Source organism: Herpailurus yagouaroundi, unplaced genomic scaffold, assembly GCF_014898765.1.
Source record: "Herpailurus yagouaroundi ecotype Mexico unplaced genomic scaffold, PumYag 139, whole genome shotgun sequence".
In the NCBI taxonomy this organism is placed as follows: domain Eukaryota; kingdom Metazoa; phylum Chordata; class Mammalia; order Carnivora; family Felidae; genus Herpailurus; species Herpailurus yagouaroundi.
Window position 1 is genome coordinate 68362228 of NW_024412394.1, and position 27039 is coordinate 68389266.

The window sequence follows — 27039 nt, forward strand, 5'->3', positions numbered from 1 at the left end:
TGCCACACGATCACTGTGTGTTTTATTTAGAGGGATTATAATGCTCACTTGAGTGCAACCTACAAACATCATGGGTGGCTTTGCAACAGTGAGTTAGGTGTTTTCCGTACATTGTCTCTTCCTGGGGATTTATTAGCCCCCAAAACTTCAACATCCCTACAGCTTCCAGCATCCATGAAAATTAGCACAGATCTTTGAACGCCAGGTCTGAGAGAAATCTTATTCTGTAACAAGTGTTCTTAACAAAAATAGAACTTTATGCTCTATGTCATTAGCACTAGACTTGAGTCTAGTTCTACAGATGAGTACCAGTCTCAGGCTACTGATTCGTATTGCATCATTTCTAATTTTGAAAGCAAAGATAGACCTCATTAACTTTTCATGCAGTGGGAAAGTTATTGGAATCCATTCTGGTGCTTAAATTGTGTTTTGATCCATAGTGTCTGGGGCCATTTGCCGTCATGTCATGTCACCTACAGGTTTGACTTGGGAGTGGGGGTCCTGGGGGCTTGGACACACTCACTCACCAGCCTGGCTGCCTCCAGAGCAGTGCCCCAGTGCACGGAGATGCCCCCGCTCCCGTGGCCGTAGTGGTGGACCACGGGCAGCCTCCTGCCGTCCTGGGCGAGGAACTCTGTCTGCAGCCGCACACCTGCAGGCCTGAAGGGCCTTAAGCCTACCTTCTCCCTTATGTCGCAGGCTCCCTGGAGGGAGGGCTCAAGAGCACAACACCGGGAAAAAATACCTCTGCTAATTTCTGCATCTGGGGACAGATTCCAGTCTCCTTGTTGCCTAGTTCCACCCAGGATTACATTGGATGTGCCGGGATAAATATATGTCAGCCCACTCCCATCTCGGATAAAATGCTTCACCCAGGGAGCCCGAACGTTGAGCACTTGGCCCCGCACGGGGGACATCTCCGAGTCTTGTGCAAGCTGTCTGCTTCCAAGGCCTGAGCAGTTGACCACGACGTCGAAGGATGGATGAAGCTCCCACAGGTCTCCTATTTGTCGGGTGAGTATCAGGACCCCACTGCCTTTTAACCTTGGAAGAAAGAGAGAGACCATCAGGGAAGCCTTAGCAGCTTCCTGTGCTGCCCCTCACAGGAAATGATGCACAAGATCATGAGCACATCCAGGGCCCAAACAGGCCAAATTCCAGCCATCAACTACCTCGCATCCCAAACTGGGGATTCCTAAACTCCAACCTAAATAAAAACCTGTTTCAGAAATTCAAAACAAATGTCTTGACCTTTTTATGTTTTATAAAGTTCCTATGTCATACTAGATGCTAAATAAATGCTAATTTAATCAGTCGTTTAAATCCCTGAGCATATCTTTCTTGTGTCTTATTTAGTGCCTAAATCTGTAGCCTTAGACATTTTGTGTCATACTGTTAACTCTTGCATGTTCCTTTGTAACTCTGGTCTCCCTAACTAGCTGTTTGGGACAGCAGTCACTCTTTTATGTCTACCACAGGGATGATAGCATGAGAGGAACGCAAAATATTTGCAGCTCACGGATTGACAGTTATGGTTAATAATGTTATTTTGGACCACGTATATTGATAATAAAAATAAATGGCTTATCTAGGCCCTGTAAATCTTTTTTTTTTAATTGTGGTAAAATACACATAACATAAAACTCGCTCCGTTGACCATTTTTAGTAGTATAGTTCAATGGCATTAGTTTTAATATATTCACCTATGAATTTTGTGGTGACACTAACATATTGCCGTGTGTTTACATTCTTTAAAATAGTGAATATGAAGAAAAGTCTTTTTTTTATGTTTATTTTTGAGGGAGAGAGAGAGAGAGAGAGAGAGACAGGGAGCACAAGCAGGGGAGGGGCAGAGAGAAAGAGAGACACTCAATCTGAAGCAGGCTCCAGACTAAGAGCTGTCAGCACAGAGCCCGATGCGGGGCTTGAACCCACGAACTATGAGATCATGACCTGAGCTGAAGTTGGTATTCAAGCAGCTGAGCCACCCCAAGAAAAGTCCCTTAAAAAGAGTTTAGGAGGGCTCTATCCTTTACCAATCATAAGACCTTGGTCAAGTTCTTTAACTTCTGTGGACTTTTAATCTTCCATCCATAATTTGGAGACAACAATACTGACTTCATAGGGTCCTTGTGAAAATGAAATGAGATAGCATTTGGAAAAAGCCTGCTGCGGCCCATAATGCACTGCGGTTCCTCAGTAATCTTTTCTAATGGTGGGGGGGGGGGGGGAAGGCTGTAGTTGCTATGCTCCTATAAAATGCAAGAGCCAGTAGCTCACATAGGGGTATGCCTATTTTCCACACCCATCTATCACTGGCATCCAATGGTTTAACAGCTTGTAAGAATGACATTTGGACCTCGAAAAAATGTTTTACATTGGTTATTATTTGAACACTATCTTGGCTTTGCTTTTAACGGATTGGAGATTCCCCGTATTGAAAGTTGAACATGATGTTCTGTGTTCCAACTCTTCTAGTTAGAACTCAGAATTATTCTCCTAATTCATAGAAATAAAGGAATTTTACCAGCCTTGGGGCATGACTGAACTGAACTTGTTTCTTCAACTATCACCTAGGGATAAGAATGCTGAGACCACAGGGTTTTTATAAAAATTCTGTAAGAATTCAATACATTCAGGGGTGCCTGGGTGGCTCGGTCGGTTGAGCATCCAACTCTTGATTTTGGCTCAGATCATGATCTCATGATTTGTGAATTCAAGCCCTACATTGGTCTCCATGTTGGCAGCGTGGAGCCTGCTTGGGAATCTCTCTCTTTCCCTCTCTCTGCCCCTCCCCTGCTCATTCTCTCTCTCTCTCCCTCTCTCTCTCTCTCTCTCTCTCTCAAAAATAAAACTTAAAAAAAAAAAGAATTCAACACATGCAGATATCTTTCTTTTCCTTTTCGAGGGGCCCCTGCTGGTCACTACTGATGAAAGTCCACTTTCTACTTCTGAAATGATCATAGCAGCCGGGCTGTGGGAAGGCCCTGGAAGGCTTGCTGTGCTGCGTACCTCACAGGTCTGCACCCCAGGAGGGAACTTATGGAATGTGCCAGAACCTGGCATCCTTGTACTGCTGCAATGTAACCATGTGGCAATGCCCAGTCATTATTGTGTACCCCACGGGCAATGTATCAGGGGGCACCGGGGTGTAGGAGGAAATCTTACATGGAAGCTGGACGTTAAACCAAGCACTTCTACAACCATATGAGGTAGTTATTCTGGAGATTTTGAATGACATGGTCGGGGACATCAACTTGATGACGTTCCCCGTAGGGCTTCCTGAAACTGAACAAGACCTCATTCTAGATTGGGAGAATGCCGTGTCCCAACCTCCCAAGAGGAAATGGGGGATGGGGGACTCAAGAAGTTGTGCTCACTAAATAGCCCCAGACCAATGTCTTCTGGTCATCACGCTAAAACCCAAGAGTGCCCATTTTCACCAAGCCTAAAAGTCAGCTTGTCCAACAAACCTGGGGGATGGTTGTCTTTGGAGCCCTTCCTTAACTCTCTGGGTGTGTCAGCAAGAGGGAATTTGAGTAGGTGTGGCCCTGAGAGGGATGGGGGTTCCACTAAGTGCTTCTTCACACACACACACACACACACACACACACACACACTCCACATCCCAGGAGCAAAGGGGAGTCCTCTCACCCTCTCCCTTCTCTTGGGACTAGAGGCATTCCTGCACCCCACCTCCCATTGCCTGCTGCAGCCTAAGCCATATAAGAGAGAAATCCTGGGCAGCACGAAATAGGGAAGTGGGGGTTCAGTGTGGAGACCCACTGGGGGAAATGGGGTACACATGGGCTCTAGAACGAGGGATGGGGCTGGTTTGACAGCAGGATTGGGCAGCAGGGCTGCAGGGAGTGGGAGGGCAGGGCAGGATGTGGGGTGCAGCCCAACAGGGACAGAACGCGGGGTGCAGCAGCGCCAAGATACTGCCCTGGAACCCATGCATACCTGGAATTCACCCGCTGACACACCCTAAGTTTGGGGGGAAAACCTAATGAGTAGAAACTGGGGGAAAACACTCTTTTTGTCATTTAAAATTTCTAAGCACTTGCCAAAGGTAGACATTTTAACACTCCTTTGGTAACATTTTAATAGCTTGTACCTTTATTCTGGGAATATTATCCAAATAGGTCTGTGGATTACACAAATACAAAGTAAAAACCCTCTTCTAAGGGTCCAAGATGACTTTGGGGTGAGAGGGTCCACAATTTCTGCATGAAAGCCAGGATACTTCTCTGCAAGCCAGACTGCTTTTGGAAAATCGGTCCCCACCAAGGAGGGAGGAGGGAAGAGGGGATGACTCAGTGTCTGTTCCCCAGCTGGTTCCTCAGACTGGCTGGAACATCTTCACCAACGCGCAAGAGCCCGAGCCTGAGGACCAGAGCCTGGGGGCGCTGATTTTGAGGAGAACTGGTGAGGGTTGAGCCTGAGCAAGACTGCCATGCAGTGGAACCCCAGGGTCAGAGCTGGAAAAAAGACAATTCTCCACATGGCTGCTATAGTTCAACGTTCATTGGAATGAGGAAAAGAGCATTGAGTTTTTGCATCGCTGATGTGAGGATGCCTTGGAGTGGAGAGAAAGAGTGAAGAGCTAGGAAGACATTGCTAAAGATGTGGAGAGATGCAGGGAGGCTGGGAGAGGACGGTGGCCAAGAACATGGTGGGGGCCTGGCTTTGAGAAGCATTTGGTTATGTATTATGTATGAATTATTAGATGCAGTCAATTAAAAAAAATTAATCCTTGGGGCACCTGGGTGGTTCAATCAGTTGAGCATCTGACTGTTGATTTCAGCTCAGGTCATGATCCCAGGGGCATGGGATGGAGCCCCATGTCAGGCTCCTCGCTGAGCATAGAACCTGCTTAGAATTCTCTCTCTCTCTCTCTCTCTCTCTCTCTCTCTCTCTCTCTCTCCCTCTGCCCCTCTCCCACGCTCACACGTTCTCTCTCAAATATAAAAATAAATAATAATAATAACAATAATAATAATAAAAGTAATCCTTGCTTCAAGACTGAATCATGACACCTTAATGACAATGATCAGAAAATTAACTATGTTCAATCTATTCAAAAATAAAATAAAAAGGAAACCTAATTTAAAATCTCATTTGGCCCCAATGTTTATAGCAGCACTTCCAACAATAGCCAAATCATGGAAAGAGCCCAAATGTCCATCAACTGATGAATGAATAAAGATGTGGTTTATATATACAATGGAATACTACTTGGCAATAAGAAAGAATAAAATCCTGCCATTTGCAGCAACATAGATGGAACTGGAGAGTATTATGCTAAGTGAAATAAGTCAGTCAGAGAAAGACAGATATCATGTTTTCACTCATACGTGGAACTTGAAAAACTTAACAGAAGACATTGGGGGAAAGAGAGGGGAAAAATAGTTTCAAACAGAGAGGGAGGCAAGCCCTCTTGGCAAGCCCATAAGAGACTCTTAAATACAGACAACAAATTGAGGGTTGATGGGGTGGGCGGTGAGGGGAGGGAAAAATGAGTGATGGGCATTGAGGAGGGCACTTGTTGGGATGAACACCAGGTGTTGTATGTAAGCGATGAATCATGGGAATCTACTCCCAAAACCAAGAGCACACCGTATACACTGTATGTTAGCTAACTTGACGATAAATTATATTTTTTAAAAAAGAAAAGAAAACCTCATTTGGCAAATAGAACTATGCACACAGATTCATAGAAAAAGTCTACTCTTCTTCATAGTGATACTTGATGTAGCTATACCTAAAATAGCTTACAAGAGTTAGATTTTAAATGTACATATATATGCCTACATATATATGCATATTTTGCATGTGATAGGAATGTAAACAATTTGTACTCAGAAGGTCAATGGCGATGTTTTCAAAATATGTCCACAAATTCTTTGAACCCTTCAAGGCTGAAGCCTAATGCTCCTCTCTTTGAATGTGGGCTGAACCTAGTCACTTGCTTCTCATGAATATTTATATCCATAATATATATATTTGCAACATATGATCCTGGATTTTCTTTTGCTGCAATGTATATTATTGGGACAATTGGCAAAATCCAAATAAGGTCTGTAGATTTCAGAAATGTACCCATGTTGAAGGAAAAATAAAATAAGATAAAAACAGAGAGGGAGGCAAACCATAAGAGACTCTTAACTATAGAGAACAAACTGAGAGTTGCTCAGTAGGGGGATGGGCTAAATGGGTAATGGGTATTAAGAAGGGTACTTGTGATGAGTGATAGGTGTTACATGTAAGTGATGAATCACTAAATTCTATTCCTGAAACAAAGAGAAAAGAGAAGAAATGAGAAGAAAAGAGAAGAAATGAGAAGAAAAGAAAAGAAATATACCTGTGTTAAGATAATGCCCTCATTCTGATGAGTTGACTTTAGTGATATAAGAGACTGACCATGAGTTTAAGAAATACATATTCAGTATTTGGGGTAAAGGGGCATCACATCTGCAGCTTACTCTCAAATGGTTCAGGGAAAAAGTATATATTTAGAGGAAAAAGGATAAAGCAAATATGTTAAGTATAAGATTTGGGAATCTGAGTGAAGAATACATGACATTTCTTGTATATTTATATATAGTCTGATTTTGACCTAACAACATGATTTCCCCTGATGACCACATTCCTCACTCATTTCCTTGCAATGCCTATTCCAATAAAACCAAGTGCATTCTATTCCCCACTTCTCGGAATAGCTATCCTCACTTTGACCACTCCACAAACTTGTATTAATGGCTCTAAGTTCCGTTCAGGAGTAGAGCAGCCTCTGGTCCCTTTGGGGAAGGGGGTGTGGATGAGGCTCAGTGTTTCTGTGGGCAGGGTGGTCCTGGAGGGGAGCAGCTGTGTACCCTCAGTCAGACCAGCAGGTGAGGTTTTGGGGAACAAGTTCACCTGTGTAGCCACCTTGGGGCAGCTACTGAAGGCCCAGTGGAGGCTCCTAAGTCTAGCGCACAGCCTCCATCTATTTCTGGCTAACCTTATTGCCATCATCGGAAAAAATAAATACCAGCATTTTGCACCTTCCTGACTGGTACCCTCCCACTTTATCCTTGCATACCTGGGCAGAAAATGGGGTGCTCACATTCGACCTGTGTCCAGGACCATCATTTGCCCCCGGCTCCTCTGGTTAGAGCTGGCAGATGCCAGGAGGGGGGGCAGAAACAACTAGAGGCCTGGCGAAGGATGGCCATGCTCCAGCAGCAAGGTGTGTGTTAGTCCTGGGGACGAGGGGGCTGCTGTGCACAGCAAGGCACCTTTGCAAGTTGGGCATTTATAAGACAGGGTTATCTGTCATGTTCCTGATGTACAATCCATATTTCTGTCCAACTGCAGGGAGAGCCACATGAGTTTCTTTCAGAGGCAGTGCTGTGAATCAGGCCAAGTGGGAGAACGAAGCTAGGGAGATGGGAGACAGGGAGAGTAACAGCGAGGCCTTGTTAGACCAGTGGGAAGGAAGTACAGAGAGAGAAGCTCAGTGTGGTGGGTGCTGTGGTCAGTGTGGGCCTTATCAAGACCAAAGGATAAAGCATGGCCTCCTGAGAAAGAAATGCACCCGAGTTACAGGGCCCCTGGCACTGAAATGAGGCACCCAGCTCTCTGGATGTTGTCAAAGACAGGATGAGCCTGGTCTTGCTGGGATGATTTATTTAGGTAGAATGTCTGGCGAAGAGCAGTCTCAGTTGAATTATTGCCTCTATGATTCATTTCCTGGAAGGGGCAAGTAAAAAGCAGCAGAATATGACTCCACTGGCTGAGGATGTAAAACATGATCTGCATGGCTGATTAAACCTCTGAGGGGTTTTTATTCTTTTGTTTGTTCTGGATATTAGTGGGCATTGTTTCTTTTTTTGAGAGCGAGACGATCCCTTCTGTCCTTTGAAAAAAAAGCTGAAGATTTGATTTGTGGTTAAAAACATTTTTTCCCCTTTCCTGGAAATTTATATGATTTCAGAAGGATAGAGCTTAGGTTGGAGACATTTTTGTGTGGCTTACTGAGTGAAATGCCTGTTTTTGAGTCAGAACACTGTAGGCTGAACACTCACATTGTGTAGAAGGGGCGTAGGAGGCAATACAACAGACCCCGGGGGTGAGGAACAAGCAGGGATTGTGTGGCTTCCCAGCTGGCTTCACCCTGATGGAGAAGAGCAGGTGACAGCCCACAGAATGAACCCTGGGGGTCCCACTCCCTCACCACAATGCCGCCCTGCCTCCCACCTGGCTTGAAATCCTTGCCTGAAAGCCTTGCTTTAGGCGTAGAGGAGTCCCTGCCCCACAAAGCCTCACTCAGGAGAACAAGGGACATGTGGCTCTCTTCTTCCCCCATGTTGGCCCTCTGGCCAGATGCCAGGCCCTGAGAGAAGAGAAGACAGCTAATTTCCACAGAGAGGAGACCCTGTGTGCTATCTGCGCAGGCCCTGCTTTGGGGGCCAGGAGGAAGAGGAAGGTTCAGGGGCACAGAAGCTGGGACGGGAGGGTTGGTGGGACAAAGGCGTGTATACAGTCTGTCTGAGGCACTCACGTCCCAGTCCACTGTCATGGTGGATGTGTATATCCAAGAAATGGACTGAAAAAGACCTCCCCAGGACAAGAGCAGCCTCTCAGGCCTCTTCTCCCTGACTGTCACCTAAAAACAGACAGGAAGCAACGTGCTCCAAGACACGAACCCCAGCTGACTGGTCATCAGGCCAATGGCATTGCTGTCAGGAGGTGGCTCCCACTGGCACAAAGTACCACTGACTCGGGGTTATTTTAAGTAGAGTAAAATGCTGACACCAGGCTTCCGACTAATGAGAAGGTAGCAGGATTTTTCCCAGGTCTTCATCCCACAGTTAGAGATTAGGCCTGAAAATAACATTATTATGGAAACGGGGCCTGTTTTCCAGGTGATAACTTTAGAAACAGGCAGAACAAATCGTTCAGATAATATTTGTTTTCCTGTGAAAATGGTTGAGGGTGGCCTGCAGAGCTAACACATTTATTCTCAGCCAGAGTGGAAGGGCGGCTGGTTGGGATGGTGGCCATGCTGGGGACTGGCCCTCACAGTCTTCCTGGGGATGCCCCTCCCCCACCCAGGGGGAGGCTTCCCACTGCTCAGGGCAGCCCCAGGCAAACTGCAAGACTTACGAAGACCCCTCAGAGAAGGAACACGTACACTGGGGGTGATGTTGGCTTCCCTGCCTCTGCCCCCTCCCACCTACTCAGGTGCCCTGGGCCCTCAGGCTCCGTCTCTGCCCCATCATAACTCCCCATCTTCCAAGAACCTTATCTACTACTCATGAAAGCAATGTATGCTCTCTTCCAGGAAGAATTTCTGTTTCAGTTTTCTGTCTAGACTTTATAGCCAATGCTTCTTTGAAAAAACAGGAGAAACTACATGCACACACACACGTACACGCAAACATATGCATATGATTACTGTAAGCTCAAGACTATTTCTAGGACTTAAAAATGATCCTGGCTAATCTGAGCTGTACGTTCCTTCCACTGGGCCACTTAGAGGACCCCACTCTGGCCCTTCTCCGGCTGTCCATGAGAAATGAGTATGTGGGGCCACGGGGAGCACCCGGCCAGAGTCCTCCTCCTTCACTTCCAGCCCATGAGCTGCGAACCCATCCCTCTGCCCCTCCCCTGCTCACTCTCTCTCTCTCTCTCATTCTCTCAAAAACAATTATGTTAAGAAAAAATTTTTAAAGAAATTATCACTTGGCAAATATTATAGTAATGATTGAGGCAAGAATCATGAATGTATGCTAAAACTAGTAGCAGCAGAATATTTACACAGCCTCAAGGTGTATCTTGGCAAAGCATTTAGTAATTACAAAGGAAAAAGTTGTAACTTCACATTGGAGATAACTGGCAGGTTGGGTGATCAAAGTTAACATCACTGGAAGGGGACAAACCAACACCACATGTCTCCTACTACGATGCACTAAGGATTCAACGTTCCTTCTATGGGGTTCCACCGGAATGTGTAACCTCAATTTGATCATGAGGAAACGTCAGACAAACCCCAACTGAGAGACATTCTCCAGAGCAATTGGTCTGTACTTTTCAAAGCTGTAAAGGTCGTAAGAGACAAAGACAGACTACAGACTGGAGACATGACACCCAATGTGATGTGTGACTACGAATTGGATCATGGACCAGATATATCTATATAAAGGACCTAATTGGGTCCTTTTTGGGCAACATATGAATAAGATCCATAGACTACAGTATCAGTATAAATATCTAGATTTTTATCATACCTCTCTATTTACGTAAAAGAGCATCCTTGTTCCTAGAAAATACACATGGTAATATTTAGAAATCATGGGGCATCATGTCTGCAATTTACTCTTAAGTCGTTCTGGGGGGGGAATACATACACACACACACACACACACACACATATGTATATACATATATATGAGACAGAGAGAGAGAAAATGATAAAGAAAATGTTAGGCATCTGCATAAAGCATTATAAGAGCTCATTCATCCACTTTCCTTGTCTCTATGTCCATCATCATGCCTGATCCCCAGCCATTTCCACACAGGGAAGCCAAGGGGAAGCCCTTGATAGTCTCTGTGATGGGGAACACTCTGCAGGATCCTCCCTTCCCTGATTCTGTCTGATCTTCCAAAGACCACAGGGATCCATCCAGGTTTTCTATAGACCTTCCTGAACATGGAGAAAAAAGTCCAAGATGAGGGAGCCAAACAATAGACTTGGGAGTAATAATGAAAGTTTAGCCTCAAATTATAAAACTATGTAATGACACCTTTTTATACCCAACATTTTGTACATGTTCTTCCATTTTTTATTGTAATCAAACAGAATTATGTACCATAATGAGAGTAAAGCTCTGCCCTTTATGGCAGCCTAATAATTCCCCTTATCTGAATTTAATTAAGATAAAGTACATGATACCTTTATCTTAAATCACTAGCATTAACACTTCCAATTTCCTATTTCCAGTCGTTTTTATACTATAAGGACAAAAGTGAAAACTACACGTTATTGCCACTGAGGGAAAGACCGTGTTGCTGCTGAAACTTGAATGTTGACTGATGGGCAACTTCATCACGTGATAGCTCAAAATGCTCGAGTATCGGCTGATGTCTAGGTTCGAGGTTGACCCACAACTGTGCTTTAGGGCCCAGTGAACAAAGCTTAAGAGTGTGGGTTTTATGAAAACTGAAACTTACAAAAGGAGAATGTCCCATATAAGTTGCTAATAGATAAAAATGAGAAGAGCACTCATAAGGCTACAAAAATGTATCATGATGCTCCTGACATGTGCCTAATAGATGCAGCCTCCCTTCTCTGTGCTCCCAATCCACCCTCAAAATTGGTACAACCCCATACCATGTGTGTTACTGTGATTGTTAATTAACGTATATAAACAAACACATGCATACACACACATACGCATACATACACCCCATGACCGCCATTAGACTGTGAATTCCTTAAGAAAAGGGATCATATTTTTATCCTTTTTTGACCAGCTTCTAACACAGTGCCAAGTTCAGACGTAGGTGTTCAACACAGAATTGTGGGATTAATGAATTGTCTGAATCAATTACCTTACAGCCCACATCTGGGACCAATCATCATGGCCACTGCTTGCCTCAAGTCACTCTTCCAATGTTTACACAATAGTTCACATTGCCCCTATTTATCTACCAAATACACACATTTGGGGACTGAAAGGGCCAATGTTTTACAACCCTCAATATGCTTACAATTTCCAGACTAAACTAAAGAGAGATTTATTGATATATCTCAAATAAAGATGCTCTTGATGCATTTCCTAACTAACTGGAATCAGAAAGTCCTGAAAACCAAGCCAAAATACAAGTTCAAGGTATTTTGGACTGGACTTGGTGAGGAAGCAATTACCTGATTTAGATAAGCTAAGACCTCTCAGGTTTAGAGATCTTATTTATAACAAAGAAAATAACAAGGCCATTTTCTTAATCACCAATGAGAAAAAAAAATTCAAAAAACAATTTATAATAAGCTTAAGATTCTCCATCCAAAGAACTGGAGCAAATCATATAATTTTATAGCTGGAAGCATACTCCCCAAACTTCTCCAGTTTACAAATGAGGAAACTAAGACACTGTTTCAATAAAGTGGGTTTCACTGGTGGGCAGGGAACCAAATCATGCATGACGAAGAAGAATCACGCATCACGCACTAGAAGAAGAAGATGGGTGTGTTACTACCAGCGTGGTATGACTTACTCCTTTGGACACAGCACTGTCTTCAGATTGTTTGACAAAACCCTAGCCGTTGTGAGCAACAAGACACAATGCAAAAGAGCTCTGAGGAACCACAGGGAATTTTCCGTCTATATTTTGTGAATAGCTATGCAATTATTTATGGCTATGCTATGAAGGATAAAGGAAGCAGCAAAGAGCCATTTCAACTGACCTCTTCTCCAACCATGGGAGGTAGGCAGGGCTTTCACATTTCAGAGTCGTGAAGGCGTGACCAAACACATGCTGGGGGAATTTCTTCAGTTCAGCCTTGGTCATCTTTCGAAACCCCAGAACCACATCAGCCCAGAACGGCACTTCTTCAGCAGGAATGCTCCGAAATATCTGCCAACTCAAATACATAAGTGGAAACATTTCCTGAAATTTTGTGAAATAACACATTTCCGGTGAACCCCGCAAGACATTCTCTAAAGCATTTTTAAAACACACTTCCTATACCCATAAAAAGAAAAAGATCGGGGCGCCTGGGTGGCTCAGTCGGTTAAGCGTCCGACTTCGGCTCAGGTCATGATCTCGAGGTCCGTGAGTTCAAGCCCCGCGTCAGGCTCTGTGCTGACTGTTCAGAGCCTGGAGCCTGTTTCGGATTCTGTGTCTCCCTCTCTCTCTGACCCTCCCCCATTCATGCTCTGTCTCTCTCTGTCTCAAAAATAAATAAACGTTAAAAAAAAAAAAGAAAAAGAAAAAGATCTCTTCTTCCATTCCCTTGGGTTCAGATAATTCAGTAGCTAAATTTAAAATATTCAAGGGGGTCTGGGTGGCTCAGCATCCGACTCTTGCTTTCAGCTCAGGTCATGATCTCACAGGTTGTGAGTTTGAGCCCCGCGTCGGGCTCTACGCTGACAGCATAGAGCCTGCTTGGGATTCTCTCTCTGCCCTTCCCACACTCATGCACTCCCTCTCTCTCTCAAAAATAAATAAGTGAACACTTTAAAATATTCACGATTGGTGGGGCACCTGGGTGGCTCAGTCGGTTGAGCGTCCGACTTTGGCTCAGGTCACGATCTCAAAGTCTGTGAGTGCGAGCCCCGCATCGGGCTCTGTACTGACAGCTCAGAGCCTGGAGCCTGCTTTGGATTCTGTGTCTCCCTTGCTCTCTGCCCCTCCCCCGCTCACGTTCTGTCTCTCTCTCTGCCAAAAATAAATAAACATTAAAAAAATATAAAAAATAAATAAAATAGTCACGATTGGGGAGAATAAGACATTTAAAAAATTGTGTTTTAAAATTTTAATTTAAGGGGCGCCCGGGTGGCGCAGTTGGTTAAGCGTCCGACTTCAGCCAGGTCACAATCTCGCAGTCCGTGAGTTCGAGCCCCGCGTCGGGCTCTGGGCTAATGGCTCGGAGCCTGGAGCCTGTTTCCGATTCTGTGTCTCCCTCTCTCTCTGCCCCTCCCCCGTTCATGCTCTGTCTCTCTCTGTCCCAAAAATAAATAAAAAACGTTGAAAAAAAATTTTTAAATTTTAATTTAATTCTTTTTTTTCCTAAAAATCTGTTGCTCAGATTTTCTTTATTTACTCATGACTATGCATTTTTGATGAAAGGTTTTTGTGTTTCGTATAACATTTTACATAAATTGTAAGCATCCATCAAAAGTTTAAAGGTTGGCCTCAATTCTGAACAAAACATCTAAATTACAGTGAGCAATGGTGGGTGTACAGGAGGCGGAAGTGTGAATTATGAGTTAAGTTGCGAATTATGAGTTAAGTGTGAATTTTCCGTTAAGATGTGGGTCATCACCTCACACTGTTGGTAAGAAAAACTGGGTTGTCAGGAGGAACCCCATTACTGTTAGGCCACCAGCATGGCTGGAATGGGTGAGGCTGGAATGATATTGGTTGTTAACAAGCCCGAATAGTGCTGATAGCTGCTGGGCATATGTTTGGATTTGTAAGTATTGGGTTGTTTTCATCAATCGGAGTAAGTGTTATAAATCATGGCTGTTCTAAAAGAGCAAGAAAAATCACCTGAATGCTGTATGTGGTTGCTAATGATGTGGTCATTAACACACCAGAATTCATATACCTCTAAGTAATTCATTCAAAGCAGTCCCCGGTGAAAGTATAAATGTTTGCTGTGGGGCTCCATGCGGGCCTTCTCACTGTCTCATTCCGTACACTCTCCCTGGGCTAGATTTCCCCTTCCATATCTTCACCATCACCTATAGACCAAACAGGGGGCTCCACCTCCAGCCCTCCTCTCTCTCTCCTGAGCTCCCGAACCAGACCCAGACCTACAGTGACTTTCTCTCTCCCCACAAGCCCACATGCCATCAACCACCAAGTCTCAAGTCCTATCAGCTTTCCTCTCAGGCTTCTCTCAAGTCCGTCTCCTCTCTGTCCCCACTGCCAACACCTAATCTATTGCACCACCATCTCTCTCTCCACACACCTGTTCTCCCCACTATAGGCATATTTTTGACATGTAAACATGATCAGTTACTTCAACGTGTAAAATCCCTCAATGGCTTCCCATCAATCTGGATGATCTCCAGTATCTCCAACACACCACAGTCGCCCTCGACTCAAGTCTATGCCTATGCTGCTCTCTCTACCTGGAATGGTTTGCCTCCTGTGTCCCCGGCCCTGTCTCTGTCCCCTTCACTTCTATAATGTCACCACGTTAACCTACACTCATCCAGATGGTCTCTGCTGAAATGTCACTTTGCTCCAGGTTGCTTCTCATAACTCCTCCGAGCAAGTTTATTCTCCAAACATATTCTTCCATAGTACCCTGTACGCTTCCCTTGGTAACTCGTGTCTTTTGCAGCTAGTTACGTTTAGGACATTCCTTACAGACCATAAGCTATATGAGAACAGGTCCGTGTCTTCTTTTCTTAAAAATTCACTAAGCATACATTTATTAAGCATTTACCATATGCCAAACAGTATGTGCTAAATTGCTCGTTACTATATCACCAATATCTAAGAGAGTACCTGATACAGGTGAATGCTGAATAAATTGTTTTGAAGAAATGTATAGACGAACAGATGAATAAGGCTATACACTTATGCCAAAGAGGTACAGGCCCTTGTCTTCATTTGACTGATTCAAATTGTCTTTTTGGAAGCAAATGGGAGAAAAATCATTCATTTGAGTGCAATAAATAACTCTCTTTTAGGCTAGCTTAAAGTATATTCTTTTTCATATCCTTAATGGTGGCAAAATCTTAATCTTGAAAGGACATTTGAATTTTAGACACATCTGCCTTCAAAAATTACTTAGAGACAACGTTTGTGAGTTAATTGGTTTTGAGCAAAAATGAAGTGTGGCCATAAATCAATAAGGACAATTTTTCTCTGTGACTCATCGGCTGGATCTGGGGACAGTTATAGTATCAATTCATCCTCAGAAGATGGAGAAGTAAAAGTTGCTACTTTGGGTATAGACTGGGGGAAGTTAGTGATGTCAACACCATTAATGACGGTGAGGGAGGGCAAGAAGAGGAAAAGGATAGAAACCTGCCTGCTGCAGGTGTGTTTCCTACCGGAAATGTAAGCAGACAGCCTGATCACAAAGGAGGAGAGAGGACAGGTTTTTTTTTATACAGTACAAAGGGTGCAGTGGTTGTGAAAACTTAGTAAAAGGCAAACACCCTCTGCTCTTCAGAAAGGTATAGGGCATTACTGTGTTAGCACATGGGGTAACACAGATGACATATGTGTTATGTCATAAACTAAAAGTGATAGAAGGGTTAGTAATCTTTTTTTAAGAAGATAAAGAAAGAGGGGCACCTGGGTTGTTAAGCGTCCAACTCTTGATTTCGGCTCAGGTCATGATTTCATGGTTCGTGAGATCAAGCCCTGCCTTGGGCTCTGCACTGACAGCACAGAGCCTGCTTGAGGTTCTCTCTCTCCCTCTCTCTCTGCCACTCCCCCGTTTATGCTCTTTCTCTCTCAAAAATAAATATTTTTGAAAAGAAGATAAAGAAAGATATTATCATATTCTAAGTGCTGGTTTGTGCCAGAAATGTCAAATAGGATTTTTTAACTCTTTCATTTAATTATGCATGTCCCCTGAAATCACATATTAAGAATCAAATAGAAGTGCCTTAACCATTTCAGAAATATAGTTCCTAAATGGCACCTCAAAGGTCACTTTAGTGACCTACAACATTTACTTTTCGGGGATGTCTCATTCTTCAATATCACACCTGTTGGCTTTCCATCAGCCACATCATCCCCATGCTCAGTGTTTACCTGCTGCATGTTTTTTTAGCTGTATTTGCAAATCACTGCAAAATCTTTGAGGAAACTCACACTAGTATTGGTGATGAGAAACTGTGATGGTTGTTTAAAAGTCGAATGCTATATATACTGATATGTAATATACAATCACTATACTAATAACTTGTCTTTCTTGAGTTCTTTGGAGTAAAGCTGAAAATGTTTTCCAAAATCCTCCTGCATTGAATTCAGCACTCTGCTCACAGCAGTACCCAACAATATTTTATGTTGAATTTTTTTAAACATTTATTTATTTTTGAGACAGAGAGAGACAGAGCATGAACGGGGGAGGAGCAGAGAGAGAGGGAGACACAGAATCTGAAACAGGCTCCAGGCTCTGAGCAGTCAGCACGGAGCCCGACGCGGGGCTCGAACTCACAGACCCCGAGATCACGACCTGAGCCGAAGTCAGCCGCTTAACCGACTGAGCCACCCAGGCGCCCCAATCTTATGTTGAATTTTAAAGTCTGTTAAGATCATTCTGAATTCTAAAATAACTTCAGATATCCTCTCTTACCCAGATACCAGATGAACACCAGCGTCTTTAGCTTCTGCAGAATTGGCGATTGCAAACAGGTGATCAAAGGTCTCTCGAAACCACTGCTTCAGCGTGGGAATGGGTGTGTCTGTAATCGGGGGGGGGGGGGTGGACAAAGCAGAACAGAAAGGAAGTGGTGATGATAACTATGCTTCAGACAATCTCCTTCCCAGAAGCCGGGAGAAAATAAAGAGGCAGAGAGGAACATTTAGATAAGGTACCACATTATAGTGGAGAATCTATCAGCAACCCGAGTTTTGAATGCTGACACATGCTGTTGACTCCTGTTCAGGTAAAGATTAATCATCAGAGGGTAAAATGGCCGATCAGGACAAAATCTGACATATGAGCCATCTGGAAGGTAGTCTTTGGCATTAGATATATTCCAGACCTTGACAGGTTCATAACCAATCTGAGCAGAAGTGAATTCATGGCTGAGGTATCCAGCTGGCCACACAGTTGAGATGATAGGAGAAAGAACCCAGAACTTCTCTCATGGGTCCTGAAAACATGGTGGGTGATAAGGGAAGATCTGTGGGGCCCAGGTCAACCAGAACAGAGAATAACTGAACATCAAGAGAAAGCCCAGATTGCTCACCCTCTGATACAAGGAGACAAGGTCTGCATTGTGGAGCCGAGCTCCTCAGGAAGGACTCCCTGCAGTCCCATTCAAGGCTGCCATTATGTCCATCCCCTTCCGCTCTGTGGAATCATGCAATAGCATAGAGTAGCATTCCCCGGGTCACTAGAACATGCAGGGACCACACGAGGCACCACCTTTCTGGCAGAGTCCCGTGGATCAGTGCTCCTGTCACCCAGGCATCTCTGCCAGAGCACAAGAGGCTGGACCCACATCCAGCTTCTGGAAGGGTGCAGACTTATCGGAGAGGAAATAAGGGTCAGGGTTGAAAGAAGGGTCATGGTTCAAGCCCCAAAATAATAGTGTCCAGTGTAGGCACAGAAAACAAGCATAATCTGGACTGAGCCAAATCCAAATGGGGTGAAGAATTTGGCCATCCAATCCCTATGGAAGGGTCATGAGGGAGAATCCAGGGTCAAGCGAGGGACTGGGGAATGAAAATCCCAAGGGGCTGCTATGGGGGGAGCCAGAGAGGAGGTGAAGGAACTGAGGCAGAGAGGACACTGGGTAAGCTCTACTTGGAGAGATGTCCCTAGAGTTCACAGTAGAGATGAAAAGGCCCCTGGAGACATCCTGCTCCCCCAGACCAAGTCCCCAAGTCAATGAGGGCATTTCAATAGCAGGGTTTTGTAACAATTCACTTGTTAAAGTGCCAATAAATATTTCTTTAATAGTGGATCTGTGCTGTCATCTTTAAACACGTGCCCATGTGAACTCAACACTGTATTCCAAAATTGAAGACTGGGCCACTGGTTTAGAAATAAGGAAGAAATAATGAGCTGCAAAATGAGCTAAATTAGACCTCACATTGGATTATACCCCAACAATCTAAGCCAGTGTATGGGGCTGTATTGAAACGCATCCCCTTGTTGCCATTTCAGACTTTAGAAACAAAATATTGGCTGCGACTCACATGCTGTAGGAGTCATCCCAAAAGAATGGACAGTTCCAATTCAGCAGTGGATAGAGCCAGCAAACCTGGTGATCTAATCCATGTTCAAGTGCTGGTAAAAGAAAGCTGTAGCTGGAGTAGCAGTAATAATAGCAATTGCTGATACAGTACTTACTATGTCCCAGGCACTGTGCTAAATGCTTTACATGTATAAATATATTTAATCGTCGCAGCAACCCTATCGGATAGGTATGGTCCCCATACGGTACTGATATTTATGAGCACAGAAGATACCACTGTTATCACTGAGGCTGGTCTGAAACAAGCCCAAAGAGAAGACTAAAGTCCTTATCTGGAAGCACCAGAGAGTAACACTCTCTGATCCAGGGGCCCCAACCACCTAGCCGAAAGGTGAGCTCAGGCCTCAATGGCCTGGAGGAACTCTTAGACGAGCCTCCTTCTTTGAAGATGATTCCATGACTATCATGCAGCCTTCTGACCACTCACCCAGGCCTGATGCAAGCAAAGGGTTCCTGGACAATGGACATAAGAACTCTGGTCACAAGAAAGGTGCCCAGGAAGTGTGAACTAGCATTCTGCAAACACGCCAGGTTCCTGTGCTTAATCCTGTGCATGTGTAACTTTAATGAAAAGAAAACAAAAGCTAAAATTAAAGGGGAATAAAAGCATGGGAATGAGGAAGTGGAGACAGTGAGTATAAACCTCACTGGCTGCAAAGTGATTTGGATTTTTATTTAATGCTGTTTCCCTCCTCTATTCTATTCTATTCTATTCTATTCTATTCTATTCTATTCCATTTCACGAGAAGAATACAGCTGGAAAGGATGTGTGACCATGTTTTAAAAACTTAGTGCAGGGGGGCGCCTGGGTGGCGCAGTCGGGTAAGCGTCCGACTTCAGCCAGGTCACGATCTCGCGGTCCGGGAGTTCGAGCCCCGCGTCGGGCTCCGGGCTGATGGCTCGGAGCCTGGAGCCTGTTTCCGATTCTGTGTCTCCCTCTCTCTCTGCCCCTCCCCCGTTCATGCTCTGTCTCTCTCTGTCCCAAAAATAAATTAAAAAACGTTGAAAAAAAAATTAAAAAAAAAAAAAAAAACTTAGTGCAGGGGCACGTGGGTGGCTCAGTAGGTTGGGCATCCCACTTTGCCTCAGGTCATGATCTCGTGCTTCGTGAGTTCGAGCCTCGCATCCAGCTCACAGAGCCCGCTGTAGATCCTCTGTCCCCCTCTCTGCCCCTCCCGCTTGTGCTCTCTCTCTCTCTTTCCCATCCCCATCCCAAAATTAAATAAACATTAAAAAAAAAAAATCGATGCATCTTTAGGCCCAAATACATACTGACTGATTGTCTACCAGCTGAGAAGTGTGGATAATTTTAGTCCCGTTACAAGTAATTTCTGACCTTGTGGTCATTACTGGTATCAGTGGAAAGACTTAGAGTTACCAGTTGTGGTAGTCATGAGAGCGGTTCACCAAATCCTTCTGACTGTCTGCCTTCTGGGAGCCTTATAGGATTGCACTTCTTGGCCACCTTCTGAGGGGTGGGAGCATGTGACTCGTGGTGGCCAATGACCGGCCATCAGAAGTAATGAAAGTTGCATCCTGGCCAGAGCCAGCTGAGGTGAGACCTCCCCAGAGCTGCTTTCCCCTCAGGCACAGGTACTGATGACATCCAAGACAGTGGCTGTCCCATCACATATGATGAGCAGTTGACATGCGGTCCCAGCAAGAATCGAACCTTTGCTTTTTAGGCTGCTAGGATTTGGAGGTTGTGTTTGCCTTACAGCATAATTGAGTATTTCCTAACAGATGAACCAGTACGATGTTAAAAGTGAACACTAAGGGGATGCCTGGGTGGCTCAGTTGGTTAAGCGTCTGGCTCAGGTCCGGATCTCACAGTTTGTGAGTTCGAGCCCCATGTCGGGCTCTGTGCTGACAGCTTGGAGCCTGCTTTGGATCCTGTGTCTCTGGCTCTCTCTGCCCCTCCCCCGTTAGTGCTCTGTCTCTCTCAAAAATAAATAAACATTTAAAAAGATTTTTTTTCTAAAAAGTGAACATTAAGTTACATGCATATCCAACTGTCTCTGTCAACAGAATTCTGACTGAGGAATCATATCTGACAGAGGAGCTAAAATCCCTCTTACTTGGATAAACATGAGGTATAAGCATTCCGGCTGCCACGTCACTTGTGGTATCAGGACTGAACTTGTCCGAAATGACAGTAATGGAGCATCGGGGCACCAGTTTGGAAACGCACATGGCAGTAGAGAGCCCCACCACGCCTGCCCCCACAACCGCAATCCGTACCGGGTCCATGGACCTGTGAGGAGAAAAAGTGTGAGCTATAAACCTTGTTTAAGGGTCATTGCATCCGGTACAAAGTCCGGCCCTGAGGATTCTCTTCCTAGGTCCGCCGCCTCTCAAAATAACGCCTTTCCTGTCAGCATTTCTCATGGGACCAAGAGAACTCCCCATAAGCCCTGTTTCTGCTAATGTTGGGCTATGGGCAACAAGGTCTCGATGGAGTGTTAGACATTAGCCCAAAACCAGCCTGGAGTTGCCTTTAGAGCACACGACAGATAAATAGGTTTGGTTTGGGGGGAAATTGCTACTCATTCCAGCCCCTTCCTAAACCACTTTTCCTTTGGGCACAGCCTAGGAAGGCAGACAAGAACAGAAGAGATGCCGTCTCTGCTCCCAGAAGCTTCCTGAGGAACAGCCGCTGAGAAACCTGACCCATGGGCAAATTCAGAACTCAGCTCTTACCATTTACAAACTGGATTTTAGTTATAACAACAAGACAAAAAGTTTGAATGACTGAACCCCACGTCCTCTCTCCTGCCCCCCAACTCTAACTGGAAACCAACCCTCCTCTCCCCTTCCTTGACTCTGTCAGTTTTCCCCACTCCATGCCCCCACCCCATGCCCTACCCCTCGCCCCTCCACTCCTGTGCCTGAAACCCACCCTCTGAAAGCAGACTTCCCAAATAAGGAAACTGGATTCCTTCACAGACTCAGGTGCTGATTCTGTAAACTGGGGAGCAACCCAGGGGCTCCTAGCCTCAATTCCCTCATCTGTAATGCAGGCCATGTGAATTCTTTATTAACTCGTTTGGGTTGGAAATAAGAAGGACCCACTCAGGTTGTCTCACAAAGGTGGCTCCTTCTGAGGGTTGGAATGGAAATGCAGGAGGCAGATATCCAGAAGCCTGAGACTGGCACCCAGCATGGGAACTAGGGGGTTGGTGAGGGCCCAACACCCTCTCTCCTCCTCACCGGTGAGCAGTGGGAGCCCACCGAGCCTTGCTCTGCTGTCAGCTTTCCCGACCCCTGTTGCTTTCCTGCTTGTCTTTCCATTTCTGTTCCCACTCTCCAAGGCTCTCTGTAGGTCTCAGGTCTCCAGAGAGAGAAAAAAAATGCAATTATTCCAGTTGGTCATAATCATCCTTACCAAAGTTCTAGCACCAGATCAGCTCATTGGGCTAAGCCAGCCTGTAAACGCGCTCTTGGCACAGTTGTCCTTTCCCATCCAATCAGCAATAGACGGGGCATCTTGGCACAGGGCAACCAATAGCCTGTGGTTCAGATCATGGCCACCTGCCCATAAAATTCACCCTTCCCCCGGAGCGGGTGGGGCATTTCTGCTGTGAGCAGGGCAAACATGGCTGGGCTCGGCTTCCAGCTCTGAAGGTCTCTGGCTCTAGGATAATTTAAAGTCATTCCAATGAGGTTTAATGTGTGTTATTTTTATTTCTCAAGCAATCTATGCATTTCTTTGGCCATTAATTTGCTTGCTCCCCAGTGGGCTGGCTAACTGAGAAGGCAAGGAGGAGACCAGTGGAGGGGGGCAAGCTGGAAGAGCATAGTCCCACACACGTCCCCTGGAGGTAGGAGGCACTCACCTGTCCCTTGGTGGCTTTCCTACTTCACAGGCTCCCCTGCCTACCAACTTTCTCAAAATAGCTGTAATAAATTGAGAGGGGAAAGTAATCTGTGGCTGAGAATAACCAGCTGCCAGGGAGGAGAAAAGTGAGCCAGCAAGGTGGGTACATCCTAGCCCAATGACCTATGAATCACTGTCACCTGATCCCATTAAGACAGTCCCAAACTCCCAGAGTACGCACAGAATGACCCCTGAGCTGCAAGCACAAGGATTCAAGTACCTGAGTCTGGAAAAGCAGTCTTGGAACCCACAGAAGGCTCTGGCACCAACACTTGTTTTCCCAGTGAGTGGTTGGTCTAGTGCCCTGAGAGACAGAGGGAAAGTAAAACTGCTTCCCATTGGGGAATTTATTAAGGACATTCTCTCTAAACTCACTCTCCATTGGCCCATACCCCCGTGTCTCTGGAACTTATTTCCCTGGAGAAAGGAGGGATTAACTTTGTTTTGTAAGCTTCGTGGAGCCGTGTGGAGCTGTGGCTCTGCCGAGCCCCTGGGAGCCGGTACACCCTCAGCAGCTCTTCTCTTCCTAGTTTACAAACCCTCCGTCTTGCCAACAGTCTGGGATTTCTCCAGCTGATTTACAGGCACAGGAAATAACAGTTGAATTCCTCCAATTTCCAACAAGTTCTGGCCAGAAGCAACACTGGTTTCCTCATTTGGCTCTTCTGGGTCAGCAGGTGGGGGGAGGAATGGGGGTTGCGTGAGGGCAGAATAATGTTGTTGATCACTAAGAAGATGACCTGATTGCAGTTGGGAAAATTATTCAGGAGACAATTGAGGATAAAAACCAAATGATTCTTTAACCAGCATATACAAATATTTGCTGATTGTCCACCGTGTGGTCAACAAGTTGTCAATGGGGAAGCAGTCTGATGAATCAAAATAATAAATAATATTGTAACTAATATGTAGTTAGCATTAACCATGTGCTACATGCATATATGACACCATATAACACAACCACCCTCTGAAGTGGTGAAGTACTATTATTATCCCCATTCTTTAGATAGGTAAATTGAGTCTCCAAGAGAATAAGGAAGAGTCCAAGGTCTCCTAAGCAGCAAAGCCCAGTCTGAGTGTCAGACTCCAAGGCTCAAGGTCTTAACCAAAGCACACACTATGGCATCAAGAGACCTGTCTGTTTTACCTTGAGTAAGTCACTTAACTTCTGAGTTTTCAGTTTCCCCTTTTGAAAATCGGGGGTGAACTAATTTCTCTTACAAGTTGTGGTGAGCATCTGCTGAGTTGAAATATGCAAAACTATCTGTGAGGTGGTATATATATATTTTATTGAGCACCTACTATAAAATCATCCAACATTTATGGAGCACCTGCCCTGTCCAAAGCATGCTGCAGGGACTATCAGAGATTTAAGGATTTCTGGAATGATGTTTTCTCCCTCAAGAAAGGAAAGAAGGCAGAATAGATGGTGCTCTAATATGTAGCACCAAGTGTAGGTCTTGTGGGGGTTCAGAGAGAAGGGAGCTTGGTGGACCCACGTAGCCAGTCCAGGAGAGAGGATGGGAAATGAGGAAGGTTCCAAAGAATCAGTGGGATGTGGATGGACAAGGAGGAGGAGGGAGAGACATATTGGGAGGGAGGAGAGTGTGAGTAAAGCCACAGAGGCAGGAAGCTTCAAGAATGCTGAAGAAACAAGGTGTGGCTCCATGGGGAGGTTTGGGTGAGAGCGGAGTGTGGAATCTGGCCAGGATGAAGGACAGCATTTGAAAAGTAATGGGAACCATGGAAGATACCTGAGAGGGCTCCTTCTCCCCACCTGGGTCAGGACTCTACTTTCCTATGAAAGCAAGAAGAGGAAACATTCAGAAACGAAACCAAGAACGCAAGCTACGTGCGTCAACAGCTAATAGGTCTTTTAGTGTTTGCTTTACAGACTTGTAGCAATGTGACTCAAAAAAGGGGTTATTTGGAAAACTGATTTAGGCATCACTGAGGGTGGGAGTTGAAAAGGGGCAGTGGGGACCATCTAGGGGGGTTGTAAAATGTGTTATCATTTTACAGGCAAGTGGCTGAGGGCCAAAATGTTGAAGTGATCCCCCTGAGAATGCAGGTGAGCTCAGCATCACATTTCTCCTCAACAATTTTTTGGAGACATTTTACTGTGGGCTCTGGAGGTCCACAGAGCCGCCCTTATGCAGCATGTTGGAGGCCTCCCTGGCCACCCAGCCCCTCCTGCTCTGCTTCCATGGGTGTCAATGGCTTATGATGTGCTGGCCTTGCTGGTATGTTAGTCTGCCAGTAAATGGAGAGCTTCAAACCAACAGAACTTGAATCTTTTTGAAGGCTGTTAAAGAAGCGAGGCTTGTGGGGGCCAGGGATTCAGTCATATAGGCCACAGGTTGGGGCAGGGAAATGGGGGAGGAGTGAGTTCAGGGTGACGTAACTCTCTGATACACGGGCTAGCCCTGACTTGAGATACAGAAGTAGGGCAAACTCTGTAATGGAACCCTTTCTTCTTTGTAAAATAATCTGACTTTCAAGACTTACTTATTGGAACATCCATGAAAATCTCCTGATGGACATTAGAAAGACATTAAAGATAACCCAAGTAGGTGAGCCTAGGGAGAGACAGGGAATAAATGAGAAAAATGAATTTACTTAGGGAACTAGCAGTTGTCAGTAAATACTGGTGCAATGTGGACTTTAGAGATAGAGTGAGTAGCTGTTACAGACTTCTGGCAAATTCAGATAATTCATCTCTGTTGGGGAAAGTTACCAATGGGCTTTGGCTTTCCTGGTCAGTTTAAACGATCTTAAATAAGAAAAGATTCCTCTTCACCATCTGCAAGAATTTATTAAGTACTCCCTTGGATGTGTCATATTATAGAATGAACCCTTTGTGTTTAGCATGTTGTCAGTAAATATTTGACAGGTGTGAGAGAAAAGAACAGAACTGATCAAGCCCCTCATTCAGGGTATACATTCAGGGTATACATTCAGAGTATATTTTCAAGTTCAATATGGACTTCCCTAACAACACAACGGTTGGGAAGAGGGTCAGATTTTGTGAGATCTGAAGTTTGTACAGTTTTCAAAGCCCCCTTTAAGAAAAAAATATACAGAATCATAACATAAAAAGTGCCTGTGGTCACTTTGATATCATGTGACAGAGGCGAAATGTGACAGAAGGGAAATAGAGGGGTAAGAGCCAGTGTTCTTAACTGATTGCAGTGACTATATCTTCCTTTTGCAAAATTTACAAGAGTTTACAAAAACTTATGACCAACGAGCCCATTATTAAGGCCTCTCACAAGAGCCTGGGCAAGGGTGGGACTCGAACCCGAAGTTCATGCTTTGTTGGCTTGCTTCACGGGAGGTCTTCCCTGCAGCTATCATGGGCCAAGACTAATCACCAGAACAATGTGAATAGCAGGGTCCTCAAGAGAGAAACAACGTATGTTGGAGGGCACAACCAACTCAGGACAGTGACAGCATGCTGTAGTATTGACAGAATGGGCCCCACATGCCCACTGGCCAAGACCAAGACTGGACAGGACACCTGCCACACTCTCCTTGACCGAGTGTTGGAATGGTACACGGAGCAGGGAGAAATAATGTTGTACAGCATCAGAGCTGTGCAGGGTGATAGATGCAGATATAGTGTTTCATCATCAGGTTGATGCATAGACCTCAGTTAAACAGAACTGATAACGAGGTCATCTGCCTGAAGTTCACCTACTTGTGTACGGGTTGTTCTCTGAGCTTTCCGGCGCCATGGTAAAGTACTCCTTGAAATACTTACAGGTGGAGACACATCTGATGTGCTATGACAAGGGTCCAACTGTTAAAGATCTATATCACTATTTTGCAAGGATAAAATCAGAAGACTGTGCATGTTAAGAAATGCTGGAGGAACAAAGCATGTTTGGCTTCCTGTATGACTAATATTGTTAATTGTCATGATGAAAAGCTCAACTTTTCTCCCAATAAAGTTTTCATCTCCCACTGATTTAAAACCACTTTTTATCAAGGTTGTTGGCTATAACAACAACATACAAAAACCAACCACCTCCCTTAATGCCAGCAAGAAGCAATAGAAAATATATTAGAAACTCAGCACTTCCAGTAATAAATGTATATCCCCGGGACTAAGTACAACAAGCTATGTGCATGATTTGTGGAGAAAATTATACTTCATTGACAGACATTAAAATAACCCAACTAAATGAAGACATTACCCATGATAATGGATAGAAGAGTCAATACCAGAAACAAGGTAAATTTTCTAAATTAATCTAAAAATTCAACTCACGTTGAAACCATGCCAGGCAGTTTCAGTTGCATCAGTGGGAGTGTGGGCTCCTTTGTTTCTTGTCAGCAACAGAAATGTGATTTCTGGATAAGCACTGGAAGCAGAGAGTATAGGCATGGGAACTTCTAGCCCAGTGAGGGCAGTAGCTTCCCGGTCCCTGAGTAACTTCTTCCATTTTGTTCCATCAGTCCTTCCCACACTTTGGTAACTTATTCCCTGTA

The 27039-nt window shown here is 44.8% G+C and overlaps 1 protein-coding gene across 5 annotated transcripts; it reads right to left on the bottom strand.

The window, feature by feature from the left end:
• Window positions 1–26999, bottom strand: DDO (D-aspartate oxidase). 5 transcript variants are annotated; one of them, XM_040474373.1, is made up of 6 exons: window positions 26819–26999; window positions 22766–22849; window positions 20910–20922; window positions 17036–17144; window positions 12452–12628; window positions 1–1044 (listed from the first exon to the last, which is right to left on the bottom strand). In XM_040474373.1, exons 1-6 carry the CDS (start codon window positions 26933–26935, stop codon window positions 474–476), a joined length of 1071 nt encoding a protein of 356 aa, XP_040330307.1. In that variant the 5' UTR covers window positions 26936–26999; the 3' UTR covers window positions 1–473. The 5 variants fall into 5 exon arrangements, with proteins under 5 accessions (XP_040330307.1, XP_040330308.1, XP_040330306.1 ...); XM_040474374.1 differs by lacking the exon at window positions 22766–22849 and having other exon boundaries at window positions 20747–20922; window positions 26819–26927; XM_040474372.1 differs by lacking the exon at window positions 26819–26999 and having other exon boundaries at window positions 20747–20922.
• Between the last annotated feature and the right edge of the window lie 40 nt (window positions 27000–27039).

Excerpts from the sequence above, each read along its gene's own strand:
- DDO (XM_040474373.1), bottom strand. The coding sequence starts at position 26,935 with ATGCCTATACTCTCTGCTTCCAGTGCTTATCCAGAAATCACATTTCTG. Across the intron at positions 22,850-26,818 it reads CTGCCTGGCATGGTTTCAAC|GGCACTAGACCAACCACTCA; the intron begins GTGAGTTGAATT and ends TCTGTCTCTCAG. Across the intron at positions 1,045-12,451 it reads CTCCCATGGTTGGAGAAGAG|GTTAAAAGGCAGTGGGGTCC; the intron begins GTCAGTTGAAAT and ends CTTTCTTCCAAG.